General features: G+C 36.8%; 1 protein-coding gene across 6 annotated transcripts in view; it reads left to right on the top strand.

Annotated features, from left to right (window-relative positions):
* Positions 1–18,983, top strand: part of lrba (LPS-responsive vesicle trafficking, beach and anchor containing) — a 276,852-nt gene that overhangs the window by 197,781 nt on the left and 60,088 nt on the right. For all 6 annotated transcript variants that reach the window (XM_067404564.1, XM_067404565.1, XM_067404567.1 and 3 more), the window contains 3 exons: positions 308–420; positions 11,625–11,765; positions 13,587–13,706. In XM_067404564.1, the coding sequence (XP_067260665.1) occupies positions 308–420; positions 11,625–11,765; positions 13,587–13,706 (374 nt within the window). The remainder of the gene's footprint in view (positions 1–307; positions 421–11,624; positions 11,766–13,586; positions 13,707–18,983) is intronic.

The raw sequence follows: 18,983 nt of genomic DNA, 5'->3' as shown, positions 1-18,983 counted from the left end.
AACTGTGTCTTCAGTCACAGTACACTGAAAAATAATGAATGTAGACTTTTTCACTCAGAAATTGCTAGTAAATTAATAATAATAGACAATTACAAAGAAACGGCAAGTAACACATTTAAGTAAACTTGAAATTTTATTGTACTGAATAGTTTTTCTCTGTGATAATCTTTGTATTTACAACTTTGCAAAATAATTTTCAGTGACTCTATTTCAGGGACTCTATGTACATGATGACGAAGTGAAATCATGGTCATGATAATGGTAACAAGACTCAAGGATTTGTGTTTTAACACTCCTTGTGTTTCAGGTCGTACATATAATGATCTGAACCAGTATCCTGTGTTTCCCTGGGTAATCACCAACTACGACAGTGAAGATCTCGACCTCACCCTGCCCAGTAACTACAGAGATCTGTCCAAGGTAAACACATGACCACATACACGCACACAAACACTCTGAGCCAACAGCCTGAACCTCAGACAACTCCTGCAGATTCAAAGACGGACATGAAGGACATGTCTGAAGTAAAGTTTTGAAAACACGAATACACGGGAGTATTTGTATGTAAACCCTGTCCGGCAGCTTTAACGATGAGGCTGAGCCTGATAGACAGACGTAACTGTCTAGCGAGGGAGGGAATGACTGCTGCTCTAGACCCATCACTGTGAGTCTGACCGTACATGTAGTAAAGCGCTTGCGGCCACGTGCACCTCACCTCATGCCAGGCACCCTCAACCGCAGACAAGTCAGATAATGGACCCGTGTCTCTCCTCCTCCCCTCTCCCCCTCAATCAACCCCTCAGAAGCCCCCTACATCCCGCCTCTCACCTCCTCCCCCATTCCCGTTAGCCAGCCAGCCTCCCTAAGGAGCTAATTAATGAGCGTAGTAGTACTTGAGCTAACCACACAGACAGACTGACACAGCTCACTGCTGGGAACACCAGACCTGCCTTTGTCTCTGTCTCTCGCTCAATACATAGGTATCTTAAATTGTATCGCACCATTTGAAGGCAGTTCAGCAGGATTTATATCTTTTGCCGATATTTTTTTTTTTTTTTGGTCTCTTCCTGATTCCTGAACAGTATGAGTTGCATACACTGTTCTTACACTATTTTCTTTTAAAAACAGAACTTTAGGTGGCGTGAAATCATATTACTGGCCAGTCACTTGATGCTTATACTGAAGAGCAGGGTTACCAATGTTTGACATAATCGTGATATACATATATATAGTAAATATGCTACAATTCAGTGGCAGCAATTGAGATGTACACTAACGTTCATATGTTTGGGGTCAGTAAGACCAATGCTGCATTTATTTAATCAAAAATACTGTAAAAACAGTAAGATTGTGAAATATCATTTTTCAGTTTTCAGTTTGAATTTCCAACAGCCATTAGTCCCGTCTTCAGTGTCACATGATCCTTCCGAAATCATTTTAATATGCTGATATGGTGCTCAAGTAACATTTCTTGTTATTATCGAAATTGAAAATGGTTGTGTTGCCTAATATTTTTGTGGAAACTCAGATAATTTTTTTCGGGATTCTTTGGTGAATTTAAAGTTCAAAAGAACTGGATTATTTATTTGAAATAGAAATATTTTGAAAAATTATAAATGCCTTTACTAGGGGCTGGGCGATGTATCTAATGCTTTTGTCACGCGCATTTCTTCAGTATAGCCGGTTCCCTGATTACCGCTAAATCGCCATCACCTGCTTTCAAATGAAGCGGCATTTAATAGACAGAGCCGTAGATTACTGATAAGACACTGATAAGACATCGTGTTCAATATCGACGGCGATACATATCGATATTAAACGCGATATTGCGTGTCTTATCAGTGATCTACGGCTCGGTCTATTAAATGCAGCTCCATTTGAAAGCAGGTGATGGCGATTTAGTGGTAATCAGGGAACCAGCTTTACTGAAGAAATGCGTGTGACGAAAGCATTCGATACATCGCCCAGCCCTAGTCTTTACTGTTATTTTGATCAATTTAATGCATCCTTGCTGAATAATAATAATTATTATTATTATTATTATTTTAATTAACACATATTTTACCCCCATCTTAGTATTTATTTATTTTTTGAAATAGACAAAAGTGGCTACTTGCAGTAACTTTTGTTACTGGTATACATACTGTACAACTAGTGAAAAATCTTCTATTTGAATGGTTTCTGTAGATGTGTAGTAGTGCAGCCTGTTAAATGTTTTTTTTTTATTAATTTTATGTCTTAACATTGGTTATTTTAAATATTTCAAAGTCCTTTTTTTTTTTGTTTTCCAGAGGTTCAGTATGGACTCTGAATATTAGACCCCACTGTATATCGAATGTTTTAACAAATGATGATTAGAGGTACTGTATCTTACATTATAATATAGCATATTGCAACAATCTATGGTTACATTTTGGTTGCCTTTTCTCCTAATCCACATTACAGCTATTCAAACAGTGTTCTCCTAAATCAGGACTCAGACTCATACTTCAGGCCAGTGAATCGAGTTTATTCTCCTGGTTGATCATTCTGTGGTCCTGACCTTGGTCTAATTGCAATCGATTGTTGTGTAGTGAGTTTACCCCTGAACTACTAATAGCTGCTTTGCTGAAGTGACAGTGGTTAACCAGGATTAGCCAGAAGATAGGTGCTATTTCAGTCTGATCTGTTCTATCCTGATGATGATGATGATGATGGTTATTATCATTTTAATTAAATGTGTTTCACTTATGTTTGTATCTCAAAACCAGTGTCTTGAAGAGCTCCTTTCTCAGTGTAGACCTGATAAATATTTCATGTCAAGGAGCTGGGGGGCACTCCTCCAAAAGAATGCTCTTTACTTGCATTGCACCATTTGGGTAATTGAGTTGCAGGACAAAAGTTGTGTTTTAAAACACCTCCACCGTCAAACTCCACTTTAAAAGTGCTTGTGAAATCTTGCCAGTCACTGCCTCAAAAATGACCATCAATTTTGTGTAATGGTGGCCAATGGAGGGAGGACAGAGGATTACTTTTAGAGCTCAGATGATCGAACGAGTGTCCACTCTGACCCAAAATGGCAGAATAAATCAGTTCTAAGAGGCAGGAAAACAAAGGACTTAGAGATAATGGAAGATGAATTCCTGTGCAAAAAGAACCATGAGGTTTCAGAAGTCACCCTTACTGTCTTCGGTCTGAGACCATTGCTCACGTATTGCTCTCAAGTGGAGATTTATATGTATGATGCTATCTGTATCTTCTGCTTTGCCTTTAGCAAAGAATTGTCTCAGTGTTTTACCAATTCAGATCCGGCAAGCGCCATGTTTCTTTTAGGTACAGTATAGGTCTCTGCAATATATGACAGATATAATTAAAATCTATAATCTATCAATCTATAGATATATGTCCATCGTATAATATTTATGTGTGTGTGTAGTAAGCTAACAATGTCTTGTAAGTGTCTAATCTGTTAGAGGGGCCAGCTTGGTCTCATTGTTAATACGCAGGTATTATTACATAACATTTACAAGAACAAAACATATATTTTTGTACATTTGGATAGATTCTGAAATAAACAATATGGATGTATTCACAACGTTTAAACCATAAAATATTTACAAATCTTTTAAATCATAGATATTTGTATAATTGCCCTTCTTCCATTTCATAGATGCATTTTAGATCCATTAACCCTTCCCCCAAATCCAAGCATAACCATTTATAGAGAATATAAAAGAAATATTTAAAATGTAATAGACAGAAATGTGTAGGAAAATTAAAATTCTAATAACAATAGAGTTAAAAATGTATTTTGAGTTGCTAATTACTCTCCTATCTCTCTAAAACTACCCATAACCATTTCTTAAAAATATGTACAGTTATAAAGAGAAACATAACAATGTTATGATATATTTATTGCAAAACATCAAAAGTAGTACCAAAAGTAGCCCAAATGATGATGTTACAGTCGCAGTCCTCTTTGGTGGTATACAATAGTTTTGTATGAGCTAAAGAGCAGAATTAAAGTTATTAATTGCTGAAAATATTATTTCGATCCACTCTTTGAAGACTCATATTTCTCACTCAAATGACCAATCAAAACACGGTATGTTGCAATCTGTGAAAAAGCAGATCTTGAGGTGGAAGTTTTTAAATGTTTATGGTCACTACTGAAAATGAAGATGAAGATCACTAAATAAAGGATTGAATTTGGGTCTGTTCCTCACAATATGGATCCTAAAAGATTTGCATTGCATTATATTCTTTTTAAGGCTTTAAAGTGCAGTGTTGCTTAACTTTATGTAATCCTTTGAAACAAGTTTGCAGCAGAAGTTACACAGAGCAGAACAAAATGCTATCATTTCATATTAAATAGATTAGTAAATTGCATTTAATAAATGCGACTGGAACGTAATACCATTGCTCTGATAGATGAAAAACAATAGAATCAAAATATTAATGCCACAGTTGTAATATTCAAGAATAAGTATTCATATACATTTGTACATCTGTAAAGTTGTTCATAGGTAAATGATTTACATTTTAGTGTTGTTTATATCAGTATTGCACGTTACAGTGTCTATGGAAATGTAAGTAAAACCACACTTAAAAAAAATACAAATAGTGGCAGACAGCTATCTTTCACCCAATACATACTTGGACAAATAAATATACACAGAGACACTCACATCTGTAGCCAGCACACAGCTTGGAAGCATATCTCTTTATATATTTATTAATTTGTTCTTCCCCTCTGCTGTTTCTTTGCAATGGCTTCTTCCCACTAGGTTAAAAGACAACAGTCCTATAAACCGTCCTACATCACCCTCGCCTTTGTTTCTCTCTCATTCACTCTCTCCCTCAAAATCTCTCTCTCGAGTTTTGACAGCCTTGCCTTTATGTTCAGTCAAGCTTTCAAGCCTTAGGGAGAAACGGAGGCCGAGCAAGAGCCCACCCCTCCCTCTGCATCGAACAACAGCAAATCTCAACAATCTTTATTACAACTGCTTTATTCATGCTGTTGACATAGGCAATATCAGTGTATGGCCAGTGGACCATGACAACACAGTCTTGCCTGTGAAGGCCATCTGAACCTTGTATAAGCTGTGTGTCTTCCCTCTTTTTGCCCTTAACCCCTCCTGCTCTCTTGTCGTCTGCGTATGCCACATCCCAGCACTGCTTTGATAGAAGCAGGTCATGTGGGACCTTTTACACAGCGAGGTGAAATTGCCATAGACGCTGTGTCACATGCACTGTCTTTCCTGCGGGCAGAGGAATGTGCTTCATGAATTTATGTTCCTTTTGTCTCATCGTTATGACCCCACTGGCTTTCTTATCATAAACTCTAACCTCTTCATGACATCTGGTGCAGCCAGAGTTATCACGGCAACCAGAAAGAACGAAACTGACACAACTGAGTGAGCTCACCAAAATGGATTAGATAGCAAATGGCAACACAAATGTTACTCCTCTGTTCATTTAAAGTCATGGATGTTACGGAAGTAGCGAGGTTATTTAATTTTTTTTAATATTGTGACCTTATGTGCATCCAAGTGTAGGGCAGAGACTTGGTTCTATCCATCAGTTGTCGATTGGATGGAGGCCAATCTGAATTCAAATTTGCATTTGACTATAAGAAAGGACTAAATGATTGGAGAAGTTTGATTAGTAGGGGTGGGAAATCTTTTGGTGCCTTACGATTCGATTCAAATCGATTCTTGAGGTCATGATTTGAAAAATCGATTCTCAATTTTGAATCAAATTTTAATTTGATATATGCATAGATTTGATTCTAGTTTACTGTTTTGTGTTACTTTTCCTATTTGACTGCAGAAGACAATTTAATGTCTTGAAGAAAAATTCCCACCGAATCAAATGTGAACCTTTTCATCCCATTTTAGTCAACTGAATATTATAAAATAAATGGCATTTAAGCTGACTGCAGTCATAACACACATGACTGACAGTCTTCTGTAATAAAGCAAGGCTGGTAATTTTTTTTTTTTTTTTTGATATTAAGTAGGGAACAAAGAAGCAAGTTACAAACAACAGGACAAATACAATAGAATAAAAATATTTTATATATGAATTTTTCAGATAGAGTAGCCTAGGTTTATTTAACATGTAGTAAGAAATAATACATAAATTGAATAATCAAATGTAAAAATAAAACAATTTATAGTCTTTACTGTATGAATTAAATATTAATTGATTCATATTAAAAATATATATATTTTTTTATTAACATTAATGAAACCAGCGGCAACCGTTATGAGGCCGCTGTCCCTTTAAGAATGAATGCACAGATCTGATATACTGTTACACATCCGATTTTCTCCTAACTTTTTACGTTCACGTAGGACATAACAGACTGTATTAAGATAAATACTCCACACAATGTGCATTTTGACATATTTGTGTGTGAATCTGACCATGCAAGCGCAATAAAAGAAGTGCTTTAGAAAAATGATATTTGAAATTTGATCGATGCGAATCGTTAGAAGAAAAAAAACATGCATGGCTTGAATCGTTCAAAATAAGAACATTCAGATGCATTTAGAAAATAGGGCGAATTTCCATTTAATGCCGACTAGGCATGTGATGGTATCAAATTTTCATGTTGCGATTAATTGATGAAGCTTTTATCACGGTATACAGTATTATCACGATATTAAAATAAGTTGCAAAACATTTTTTGTCAGTTTAACAGGTTTAAGAACTCTTTTTGTTATAAAACAAAAACTACTGACTGAAATTTTCAAACAGATTAAAATGCAAAAGAATTAGGCTATAAAGAACAACAGATAACACTATTTAATGCATTAACTAAGATTGAGCAATAGCTACATTTGTTACAGAAAGTGTTATTTTTTGTTAATGTTAGTTTAGAAACACAACTGATCATTGTTAGTTTTATCTCAGGTCCATTAAATAAGTTATTTTGATTTTAGTAATGTTATTAAACAGTAACTAAGAAATTAACATTAATTAATAATAATTAATAATTTATAAGAATTTTTATTTTCAGTTTAGTAATAATGAATTAACATGTTAACTAATGAAGCTGTATGTTTTCAAAGTTTTACTGAACAATAACAAATAATCAGAACATTTCTAATCATTAGGGCATGTTGTAGTCCAGATTAAAATATAAAAATGTTTAGGTTTGAAAATACATATCCTTTTAAGTAGGGATGCACCGAATATTCGGCCACCGAAAATTTTCGGCCGAAAATGGCCCAAAAGTGCATTTTCGGTTTTCGGCCGAAAGACTTTTATCACCAAAACAATACGGCCGAAATGTTGTGATGACGCAAACAGAAACCGCAAGATCAGCTCCTCTGATGCATTTGTAGCGGGCGTTATTCCTTTAATCGCAGCACTAAAGCGTCTCCTAAGCGAAGTGGTTGAGATGGACCACGGAGTGAAATCAATGAAAAGTACACTCTTAGAGTCGGTCAGCACACGTTTTACTGAGATTATTCGGATCCTCTGCACTTCATCGCGACTGTACTTGATCCGCATTATAAAGACCAGTACTTTGATGCGGAAATAAAGCAGCGCGCACGAGAAATGATCCAGGCCGCGATGGATGCGGAGAACCCGCGTGGAGACAGAGACGGAGCAGCGCCCAGCGCAGGAGAAGGCGATAAGAGCGCAGAAAAAAAACTTGTCTCTCTGCACCAGATGAGGGGCATGCACCCTCGTTGTCTGATATGTTCAGTGAAATCCTGCAAGAAATATTTACTAAAATGTTTAACTTGACCCCACTCATGTGTACATTAAATAATAATGTACAGGACAATATTATTTAATGTACACATGAGTGGGGTCAAATTAAACATTTTAATTTGAATTTTATTTTATACTGTGCATTGTTGCAATGTGCTAAATAAATATTTACATAATGTGTAATTGATTGATTTATTCTTTGAAACTTTAATATTAATTTATGCAATTGCAATGCCTTGATTTTAGTAAAGTTAGTACACAGTCATTAACATAAATGCAGTGGTATTAATAATTGGCATAATTTCTTTCGGTGTTTCGGTTTTCGGTTTTCGGCCTTGGTTTCCTCTTTTTCGGTTTTCGGTTTCGGCCAAGAATTTTCATTTCGGTGCATCCCTACTTTTAAGTCTTTTTTAAGTATTCAGTATTTAGTGCTGTGATGAACAACAATGAGATTACAAAAAAATGAATGGCTGTTTGAAGCATTTTAAAAACTTCACTAGCGCAGTTACTTTGTTTGCACAGTTTCTGTGGTAACCGCTGCACGCTGCTGTTCCATCAGCGCCCTCTGCTGTCAGAGAGTGAACGCGCACTTTCATTCAGCTCATCTCCTTCACTCGTTCCGCCATGTGCCACATGCACGTTGGGATTGTTTACATCTGAGCGCGTGTCCTTTTGAAGCAGAATACAGCGGTGTTGTGCATTTTATACGATTAATGGGTAAAATATTCTTAATTGCCTTATAAAAAATTAATAATTGGTTTTTATTTATGGTATTCTGAAGTGCCCACGATTACAATATCGTGCATATTCATTATCGCATTACCGAATATCGGCACAAGTCTAATGCCAACTTTAATTGCGATATTTTAACAACAGAAAACTAAATAATATGATTTGCTGATATGAAATTTAATATTTAATCCAGTATATTAAGAAATATATGATGGGTAACATCCTATACTAGTGTAGTAACAGATGAAAGAAAAGGTGTCCTGGCTTAGGCATAATATTATATTTGTACATTAACAAAAATAACACTGAATGTATTGACCTGTTCCTACACCCTCACATTGATGTAGTTAATGGCATATTGATTTGCCCTACATCACAGCATTTACTACCCTTTCAACTGAGCACTAGATACACATTCACACCTTCTCTAATCAGTCTTTCATCCATATACAAATACTGAAACTTCCTAATTCTTATGGCAGAGTTTCATTCATTCATTCACATATTTATTTTGATAAAGTAGATTAAAAAAAGTTCTGTATTTAGTGTTTAGTCATTTAGCATATTTAATCTAGTAATAGATATTTAAAGCATATTAGCATATTTAAACTTTGCATGCTGTGTTTCAGTGCAAAAAATACATAAAAATACTTTCAGTGCAATTTAAAGTTATATTCAGTGCTTTAAGGCACTGTCTTTCTTTCTGTTACTTTGGCTATTATATATTTGGATTTATTTGCAAATATCAATGATGTTTGCCTGCCGCAATTTACCTGACCCTGTTACAACGTGTGGAAGTTTAAAAGAATGGTTTGCATACATTTTCATCATGGCAGTAGTAATTTGTTACAAATGATAGAGAAATGTTATAACCATGTATATATCCAGGTCTAGTGAAGCACACTTCTGGCATTTAAATAGTCGAATCAGGTGCTTAGATCACAGTGGATGCACATTTTTGGGGCTGTTTTATCTAATTTGTTTGTGCTATTACCTGATTTGAATAAATCCTTTCATGAATCGTGTGCAAATAAACAAAGCTATCAGTCGCAATTCATGAATTCCCCTATCAGAAACCCTGAATTTTGATCAGCATTGTGAAGTCCACATACTGATAGCTACTGGCAGTCTGTTCAGATTTGCAGTCTAATTAAAAACATTGGGGCAGCTCATTTATTTGAGCCGTCACTAGAGAAATATTCAGCAGTGCTGCCAGAGCGTATTAAGGTTGGTGGTGTGCGTTCACTCCATCACACTGCGCTGGGGTATGGGGATAACCCTGATGAACGACACTGTCATGAAACCCTATTGTACAGGAGTGCCTCCGACGGTAATTTACTGCCGTAAACAACACGAGGGGCTCGCACGAACACACACTCATATACATGCACACAAATTTACACATTCACATAGAAACGCACTCTCTCACACACACTGAGCTATGACAGAGATGTTTTTTATCCTGCTCACCCTTTTCTTTCTTTAATGAGGGTCCTGTTATTACCGCAATCAATCAGTTAAATCGCGCAATGTTTAATTCAGTATGTGTTCTCACCGTAGTTGCCACAAGAGAGCAGACCGTGTGTCATTGTCAGCCCAGGGCTGCATTCCAGTTTAACACACACACACACACACAGAGATTGCATTTGAGTCTATTACATTTCAGTGGCAATTATTACAAGCTTTAATGATTTACAATCAAATGTTGATTAAACAGCGCTCCTTTTTAAATCCCAATTAAATCCAAGATATAGTTTAATCATGATTATATTAGAATTAGTGGAATATAATTAACCTCTATTTTTAAATGAGACCCAAAGCCCTTGGCCTTGTTGCACAGTGTTAAATCTCATATAAATGCCGGCACACATGGACACATATGCACAGTGGAGCATTAAAAGATACAACTGCATTGTCCTAGCACCATTGTGATCAATAGATAAACAGCTGAGGGCCCTCATTACAGAGCTATGATATGAGAAGGAGATTGAAATGGTCAATCTGTCCTGCCCATTCTCATTTCAAGGAACTTCATCATTCCGTTACTATTGATCAAACTAAGGAATGAGAGACCGACAGAGAGCTGCAGTCATTTTCAAGAGTAATAAAGACTCAGCAGGGTAATAACAATACATATAAATGAGTATTTAAATAATGACCTGCTTCCATATGCTGAGTTTCTTCAGATCAATAAAGAATTCAAGCAGCTAATCAATGCTTTTCATCCAACCCAATGCAGGACAAGATTAGATTAGTATTAGGCTTATATGAATGTGACGTTTTAACTTCCATATGAACTCCTTTGCCTTATTCTGAAAATAACATTTTAACATGCTACTAATGGGCAGCACTATTATGAATGTACAAATATGCACTTACTGTTCAAAATGAATTATTTTGCAAGAATGCATTAAATTATGCAGATTTCAAATAAATGCTGTTCTTTTGAACTTTCTATTTCTCAAAGAATCCTGTAAAAAATGCATCTCTGTTTACACAAAAATATTAAGCACTATATATGTTTTCAGCATTGAAAATAATAAGAAATGTTTCTTGGAAACCAAATCAGCATATTAGAGTAATTTCTGAAGGATCACCTGACACTAAAGCCTGGAGTAATGGCTGCTGACAAGTCTGCTTTTCCATCAACGGCAGTGTAAATGGGCACAATTATTTTGTTTGGTCAGAAACAAGATTTGGTCACACTTCATTTTAAGGTGTCTTTGTTACAGTGTAATTATACAGCTAAGTATAACTGTGTAATATTAATTAGCAACATGTACTTACTATAGGGTTAGGATTACGGTTTAGTTTGGATTAGTTGCTTCTAATTATGTATAATTTACTGTTAGTAATATAGTAAGTACAGGGAACAGGCACACTGTAAAATAAAGTTTAACAAGATTTTTTTTTTCTTTTTTTCTTTTTTTTTTTCTTACAGCTACACAGAGATATTGATTTTTAAAATAATCTATCATTTATTAATCCATTATTGATGAAACTTAACAGCTGCACTATAAATTATTGTCATTAACAAATTATTATTTTACCCCCAACCCAACATTACTTTTCTCATATTTAATGCCTGTTGGCCTTGTTCTGATATACAACTTCACAGTTTGCTTTGTTTCTTTAATGCAGTTTTATGTGTTTTGCCAAAATGTTGTCTTTTCTCATTACAGCCCATTGGTGCACTCAACCCAAAGAGAGCTGCATTCTTCTCAGAACGTTTTGAAACATGGGAGGATGAGCAGGTGCCCAAATTCCACTACGGCACACACTACTCCACCTCCAGCTTTACTCAGATGTGGCTACTCAGGACTGTAAGTTGCATGCACACACACACATACACACACACACATGCTTGTTTTTGTGAATTGTGGGGACATTCCTTAGGCGTAATGATTTTTATACTGTACAAATCATATTTTCTATCGCCCTACACTACCCCTTCCCCTAAACCTACCCATCATAGAAAACTGTGCACATTTTTACTTTCTCAAAAAAACTCATTCTGTTTGATTTATAAGCCTTTTGAAAAATGGGGACGTGGGGTAATGTTCTTATAAGTCACCCTCTCCTTGTAATACCTATGTCATACCCATGTCATTATACAAATTTGTGTCCTGATGTCACAAAAACACACAAACACACATGCAGTCACATGCAGATATCATGCACAACAGTTTGTCTAACACCAAACTGCACAAAACAAAATTCCAGTTTTTAAATCTTTTTTTTTTTTTATAGCATCAGAGATAAAAGCCTGTCAGTGTCCCATTTGTCAGTGCATTATTTTACTTTCTTTAATGTTTATTTTGTCATAAAATCTGTTTGTGTGGGACAAATAAACGGGACATGATCATAATTGTCCAAATGATTTGCCACTTCAAAAGGGTTTTAAAACAGACAGTGACTCTGTGCTCTTCATGCTGCAGCAAAATGCTACACATTCATCATGTGATCTGTTGTGAAACACATTGCAACTAATTGTTGTTTATAATTGGGCATGTGTGTGTGCTCAGTCAGGTTGATTTATTGTTATATTGAAATGTAGGCCTTATCTGCATACTAACAAACTCAGAACACATCGCTCATCTTCCCTCCATCCTTTGTGTACTAATATCTGCACAGAACAAAGACATGACACTCTGGAAGAAAAAATACTTAATGGTTTATAACAATATTTTTGAGCGAGCATAAGCAGTTCTATATTAGTTTTACAGTTATGAAGTTCCATAATCTTCTGCTACTCTCAAATCCTTTTGTTCAGTGTCAGTTACTCTGCATTTAAATTAGATCTGTGTTTTATTTTTCAAATGTATTTTTAATGTATAGTCTATTCACATGTTCCATATAAATTCTTCACACAAAGAGAGAGAGCTAGAGGTCACTAACCCATTTCTGGCCATCCCTGTAATTGTTACAGTTTTTCACTTTCATTGCCATTCCCTGTTGGCCCATTGTATTGATCCCATCTCATTATTATCAGGCTTATCCCAAATCCACTTCACCAAACACCCTAATTCATGTACCATAGCACAAATCAGCAACCTCGTGATATTGAGGCTCTTGACAGAGAAAAGGAGGGCGTTAAATTCAGTCAAGCACCCAAAAGCTTCTGCGTAATTAGGATATTTTTCTTTCATGGTGTAGCTTTCCGGGGTGCTATTCACTCTAATTGCGTCCTTCTCATCGGGGAGGTATTGTTTCAAAAGAACCACCTATTGATTCTGCACAAACAAGATTAAGCATGATTAGAAAAGAACAAATAATGCACTTGTAAAGGCTTTACTGTCTGACCGGGGTTAATAACAGGTTTCTTTAGCATTCAGGTCCTTTTTTTTTGGAGAAGAGGATGTCATTTAGTGCACACAAATTAGGATCATATTGTATAGGGCTTTGTTATGAACAGCAGGCATGTATGCTAAATAAGAGCTTTGACTGGGTTGCTCTTAGTGAAAAATGTTTAAATTGGAGCCTAAATATAGATCAAAGTAGACTCGTAGTTATTAAATACATGATCTTTGTTCAGTGGAATTTGCCCTGTAGTTGCTTTAGGTCATAACATGACTTTTTAATACACGTTTTAGCATGAATGTGTGTGGAAAGTCAGACATTTTTTTCTTCTCTCTTATTCTCAGGAGCCTTTCACGACATTCTTCCTGAATTTCCAAGGTGGGAAATTTGACCATGCAGATCGCACTTTCTCCTCAGTGTCCAGAGCCTGGAGAAACTGCCAGAGGGACACTTCTGACGTGAAGGTATGTCCACGTATATGCACGCACACGCATACAGTATGTATGAATTGTCATATTATCATCTAAATGCTTCATATTTTTACTTTTAAGTTTAATTTTATTGTTACCGTATCCATATTTATACACATGCACAAACCTGTGCTTATTTCTTCTTAGTCGTGTATCAGCCGGTCCCTGGCCTGGATTTGGTTTTCGTCTGCTCGATATTTTGTTTTTCACAAATGTGGAGACTATTACATGATTAGACGTTTCTCTAGTGAGTTGACTTCCTCTTGGTAACCGGAGCTTGCTGGGCCTTGGTGTGAGGGCAGTCGTCATGGAGACACTGCAACTCTCTGGCCGGCTGCCCCCATCACCTCTCCATAAAAACTGGCCCTAGCATATGTACGGTCACAACCAATCCTTGTCATGCTACCATGAAAGCGTCAAGGGTCCTTGATCAAAGCTTTAAACTAATCTTGATTTCAAACTTCCCCCTTTCCTCCCTTACACTCTCCCTCGCGAAACCCTTCATAACACTCTAACCCTCAGCTGAACCTTTTGTCGTTCGGCCCCAAACCAAAGTCAGACAGCAATCCCAACTTTGCACTGTAGCCCCTCAGAGGCCCTCAAAGTGCTATGCATTGACTTTAGCAAATGTCCAGACCTCTTGAAATATTCATTACAACCGACAGCCATTTTGTTAGCACGCTCGTTGCATGCTGGCCTTATTTTGGGGGCTGATTGCACTCATTTGATAAAAAGACATGTGGCTCACATTACATGGTCACACTTGATACCAAAAGCTTGCTCAAAGCCCAGTTTGGTTTCTGCGTAAGGTTGTCACTGTGCATCAGCATAACAGGACTGGCACACATCAAAACTGAGCGGAGGACTTGACTAAAAACCTCGAAATCACCACCAGTTTATTTGACTTTGAAGCTGTGGAACATTTCAAACATGCTTTGCTCAACCTTGCAAAGAAGGTCTGATAGGTGCAAATGAGAAGCAAAGAAGTGCCTTCAAATGTAATAATGTATCAATTTGCCATGCTGTTATCCCTTTTTTTAAAAACAAAACAAAAAGCACAGCAGTCCATCCACATTTAGAAACACCCCCTCATTCTACTAAGGGGTGAAAAGCCTTTAGCAGTTTTTTGTGTCCAGGCTAAAAAGAGCTATAATGGCGTAAAGCCATGATCCTGTCTGTCTCTAGCCAGGCAAACTCTGGCCTGACCTTTAACCTCCATCCTCTGACCCCCGTGCACTAGGCTGAAAGCAGTGCGGACACTGAAAGTTTCCCCTCAGGGGAATCAGAGAGGACCTAAGAGGGGGCCCAGGGGCACCCCTCTCTATTGACCCGCAGCAGGACAGGATTTTGGATCACAGGTTTTGCCCTCTGACCATTTCTGCTCAAGGGCCATTGCACATAATAGCTCCTCCCGTACCCCCGGTCTTGGTCTCTCTCTCCCCCACCACTGGTTAAGTGGCTTTGGGTCTTTGTGCCGCCAGTGAAGACGGCAAATTTACGCCAGACTTTATACATGAACCTTAGGGCGCCTGGTGCCATTGTAAAATTGTGACCTTTTTGTTTTAAAGACTTCGGCTTTAAAGAGAGGACCAGAAAGAAGCAAGGCAGGAGGCTAGTTTTGAACTTCCATCATTTGTTTGCTAACCTAATTGGTCACTAGCTATGCACTGTGGAGCTGTGTTATATATACATAGCATTCAAATTTAGGGTCTCTGTATGTGTTATGTTAAATTAAATAAATTAAATTAAATGTATAGTTTACATTCTTCTTATGTGGATTTTTAAATTTAGGCCTAAAATGTTATTCTTCTACATAGAAACATTAACCATATAGTTTTTGCTCTTAGCTTTGGCATGGGACCCATCATAGAGAACGGTAGATTGGTTCAGATGTCAGTCTGTGATACATAGTGTGTGATAGTTAGTGAACGGTTAGATGGTTCTACCAAGGGACTCATGTTTCGGCAGAGCAAGAGCTTGTTTATCCTCCTAGTACTAACCTAGTACAACTTTTTTTTTAGCTTGAGTGTGTTTATGTGAGTGTGTGTGTATATGAATTTATAAGATATAATAAGATGCAGAGAGACAGATGAAAGGAAGAGTTACTAATTTAAAAGTTACTGAATTACGGAATGACCCATTTAAAGCAAAAAACAAACAAACAAAAAACTTTACCATTAGACCAACATCTCATATTTAATTAATTTTTGCTCATCCGTGGATTTGCCCAGTGACCTACAAAATCCTGAGACTGACAGGGACAGATATTGGAATCAAGTTATCAAATAATACATGTCATTTCTGAGCACTTAAAGGGTTAGTTCACCCAAAAATGAAATTTCTGTCATTAAGTACTCACCTTTGTGTTGTTCCAAACCCATAAGACCTTTGTTCATCTTTGGAACACAAATTAAGATGTTTTTGATGAAATCCAAGTTGTTGTTTTTTTTTATCCCCCATAGAAAGTAACATAATTACCATCATTCAAGGTGCCGAAAGGTATTAAAGACATTATCAAAATAGCCAACGTGTCTACTAGGGGTCGACCGATTATCGGTGCCGATATTAAGCATTTTTATTGTTATCGGCATCGGCCATTTTCAAAACCGATTTGCCGATAAAACCATTTTATTTTGAAATGCGCGATCTGGCACTGATCCAGCCACCTCAGTCAGAGCGCACCGCTCTGTGGCCTAGACTAATCCCCGCCCATCGTCCGTCTGATTTGTTGGGAGTCACGAGCCTGGCCAATCAATACGGCTGGCGCGGCTGGAAAATGTTCCGCTCTCACACCGAAAGCACAGGAGCTGCTTCAGTGATCATCATCACACATCAATAAGTTATCTCTCGAAGGTAAGAATGCAGTAAACATTCCTGAAGTTGCAATAAATCACTACACTGAAGTTGCAAAACACCTAAATATAATCGATTTATGATGACAAGCCCCGTTCAGTTATTATACTGTGAATTCCCGGTCTATGTCCGTCATTGCAGTGATATGCTTTAACGGATCATCACATCAGTGCTGAGAACCTACTTCTCTCACCATTCGGCCAACTTAATGTTATATTGTGAATAGATTATCAACACGAATGAATTCACTCACGTCTGCTGCGGGTTTTTTTGTGTTGAACAGCGTCCGTTCCGTTAGGGCTCTTAGTAAAAAAAAATGCGCATATTTGGAGAAATATTGATTTATTCTAACATGATTGCAAAATAATTTATCATACAGATTCAGAATTACCATTATGCAATTTTGAAGAGCTGAAAGGGCATCAAGCGCGAGCTCTGACGCCCTGGCGCGACATGAGCTCCCTATTCCTGATTTAGTTATCTCCTCGGCCGCGCTCTCTCATTTGACTAATAACCCTATGCTAATGACGTAAATTGTCAATAATCTCACTCTGTACGTTTCTGGATGACGCTGTCCTGTATACTACTAATTGTTACCCATTTTAATTTACTTTATAAAACTTCAGAGAGATTACATTTATTTTCCATTATTTGTTCATGTGTTGCTGTTTAAATTTGCTTTAAGTTTTACTTTGTTTATAGAATGCTGCTGATGGATGCAAGTTTTACTTAGTTTACAGAATGCTGCTGATGGATGCTCCCAGCACTTTTTATGTTTGTTGTTATTATTAATATTAATGTTGTTATTATTAACAGTTCTCAGAATTAAAGATGTGTTAAAATAATTTAAAGAGAGTCTTTGTCAGAGGCCTTTTTATTCTTAATTTTGACATTAATTTTCATTTTTACACTAGACACATATCGGTTCAAAATATCGGTTATCGGTCTCCTTGATCTGTAATAATCGGTATCGGCATCGGCCCTGAAAAATGCATATCGGTCGATCCCTAGTGTCTACAGTGGTTCAACCTTAATGTTATGAAGCAACAAGAATACTTTTTGTGTGCAAAAATAAAACAAAAATAGCGACTTTATTCAACAATTTCTTCTCTACCCTGTCAGTCTCATACGCAGTTGACGCAGTGAATGTAGTTCAGTGCTTCCTTGTTTACGTCCGAACACCGTATTGGCCGAATACTGTTCACGTGAGCACCATGACGCATGCGTGTGATGCTGATGCAGGAGCTGGCCAATAATGAGAAATACTGACTTTATTGTTGAATAAAGTCATCATTTTTGTTTTTTGTTTTTTTTTTTTGCGCACAAAAAGTATTCTCATTGCTTCATAACATTAAGGTTGAACGACTGTAGTCACGTTGACTATTTTAACAATGTCTTTAATACCTTTCTGGACCTATGGGAGATGAAAAAACCCTTGGATTTCATCAAAAATATCTTAGTTTGTGTTCTGAAGATGAACGAGGGTGAGTATTTAATGACAGAATGTCATTAAGTAACAAATGTCATTTTTAGGTGAACTAATCATTTTAATTGATCAGAAAAAAATGATTGTTCCCTCAAAACACTGTAGTTACACAATAAATATCCTGTTAAATGACATGTGTATTCATAAGCTTTAACTTGCGATTTCATGTTGCTAACTTTCCTTTTTCCACTTTCCTCATCACTTTTTAAAACAATGTGACGTCCATGCGTGTCATAAAGGAAGAAAGAGGTTTAGTGATGTTTACCATGCTTTGACTGCAGTGTGCTACTTCTGTTTTGATGTTCTTCATCTGGATGACGTGCAGTCACCCTTTCTGTGAAGATATTTAAATATAAAACTGGAGTAGCTCCAACCGGATCCCTCATTCCGAGTGGCAGCGTGGTGCAGATTAAAGGCTAAAGATTCAAAGAAGGAATAAATGATTCCTCCAGTCCTGATTCCCATTTAATGAGCTGTTATATTGGATAGGTATCTAGTATGTTTAGAAATACTTGAAACGGGATATATCTGTATTGCACAATAAACTACATTTCTTTCATGTTTACTTTCTTGTTTGGAAGGAATTATTAAATGAGATTCAGTGAATACATTATTGAAGTGTTGAATCAGCGGTAATATAGCTAATTTAGGGTTCTCAAAATCATTGAGATAATGCAAGCAATGAATTAAACATGTAATATAAACCTGAACATGCTAAATGATTGACAGACAGAGAGTTTCTGAGTTTGCGCCATCCTTTGACACTTTTTCTCACACACACACACACACACACACACACACACACACACACACACACACACACACACACACACACACACACACACACACACACACACACACACACACACACACACACACACACACACACACACACACACACACACATATATATTAGTGCTATAATATATATT

The sequence above is a fragment of the Chanodichthys erythropterus genome, chromosome 12, assembly GCF_024489055.1.
Source record: "Chanodichthys erythropterus isolate Z2021 chromosome 12, ASM2448905v1, whole genome shotgun sequence".
NCBI classification, from domain to species: domain Eukaryota; kingdom Metazoa; phylum Chordata; class Actinopteri; order Cypriniformes; family Xenocyprididae; genus Chanodichthys; species Chanodichthys erythropterus.
This window is presented reverse-complemented; position numbering and strand designations above follow the sequence as displayed.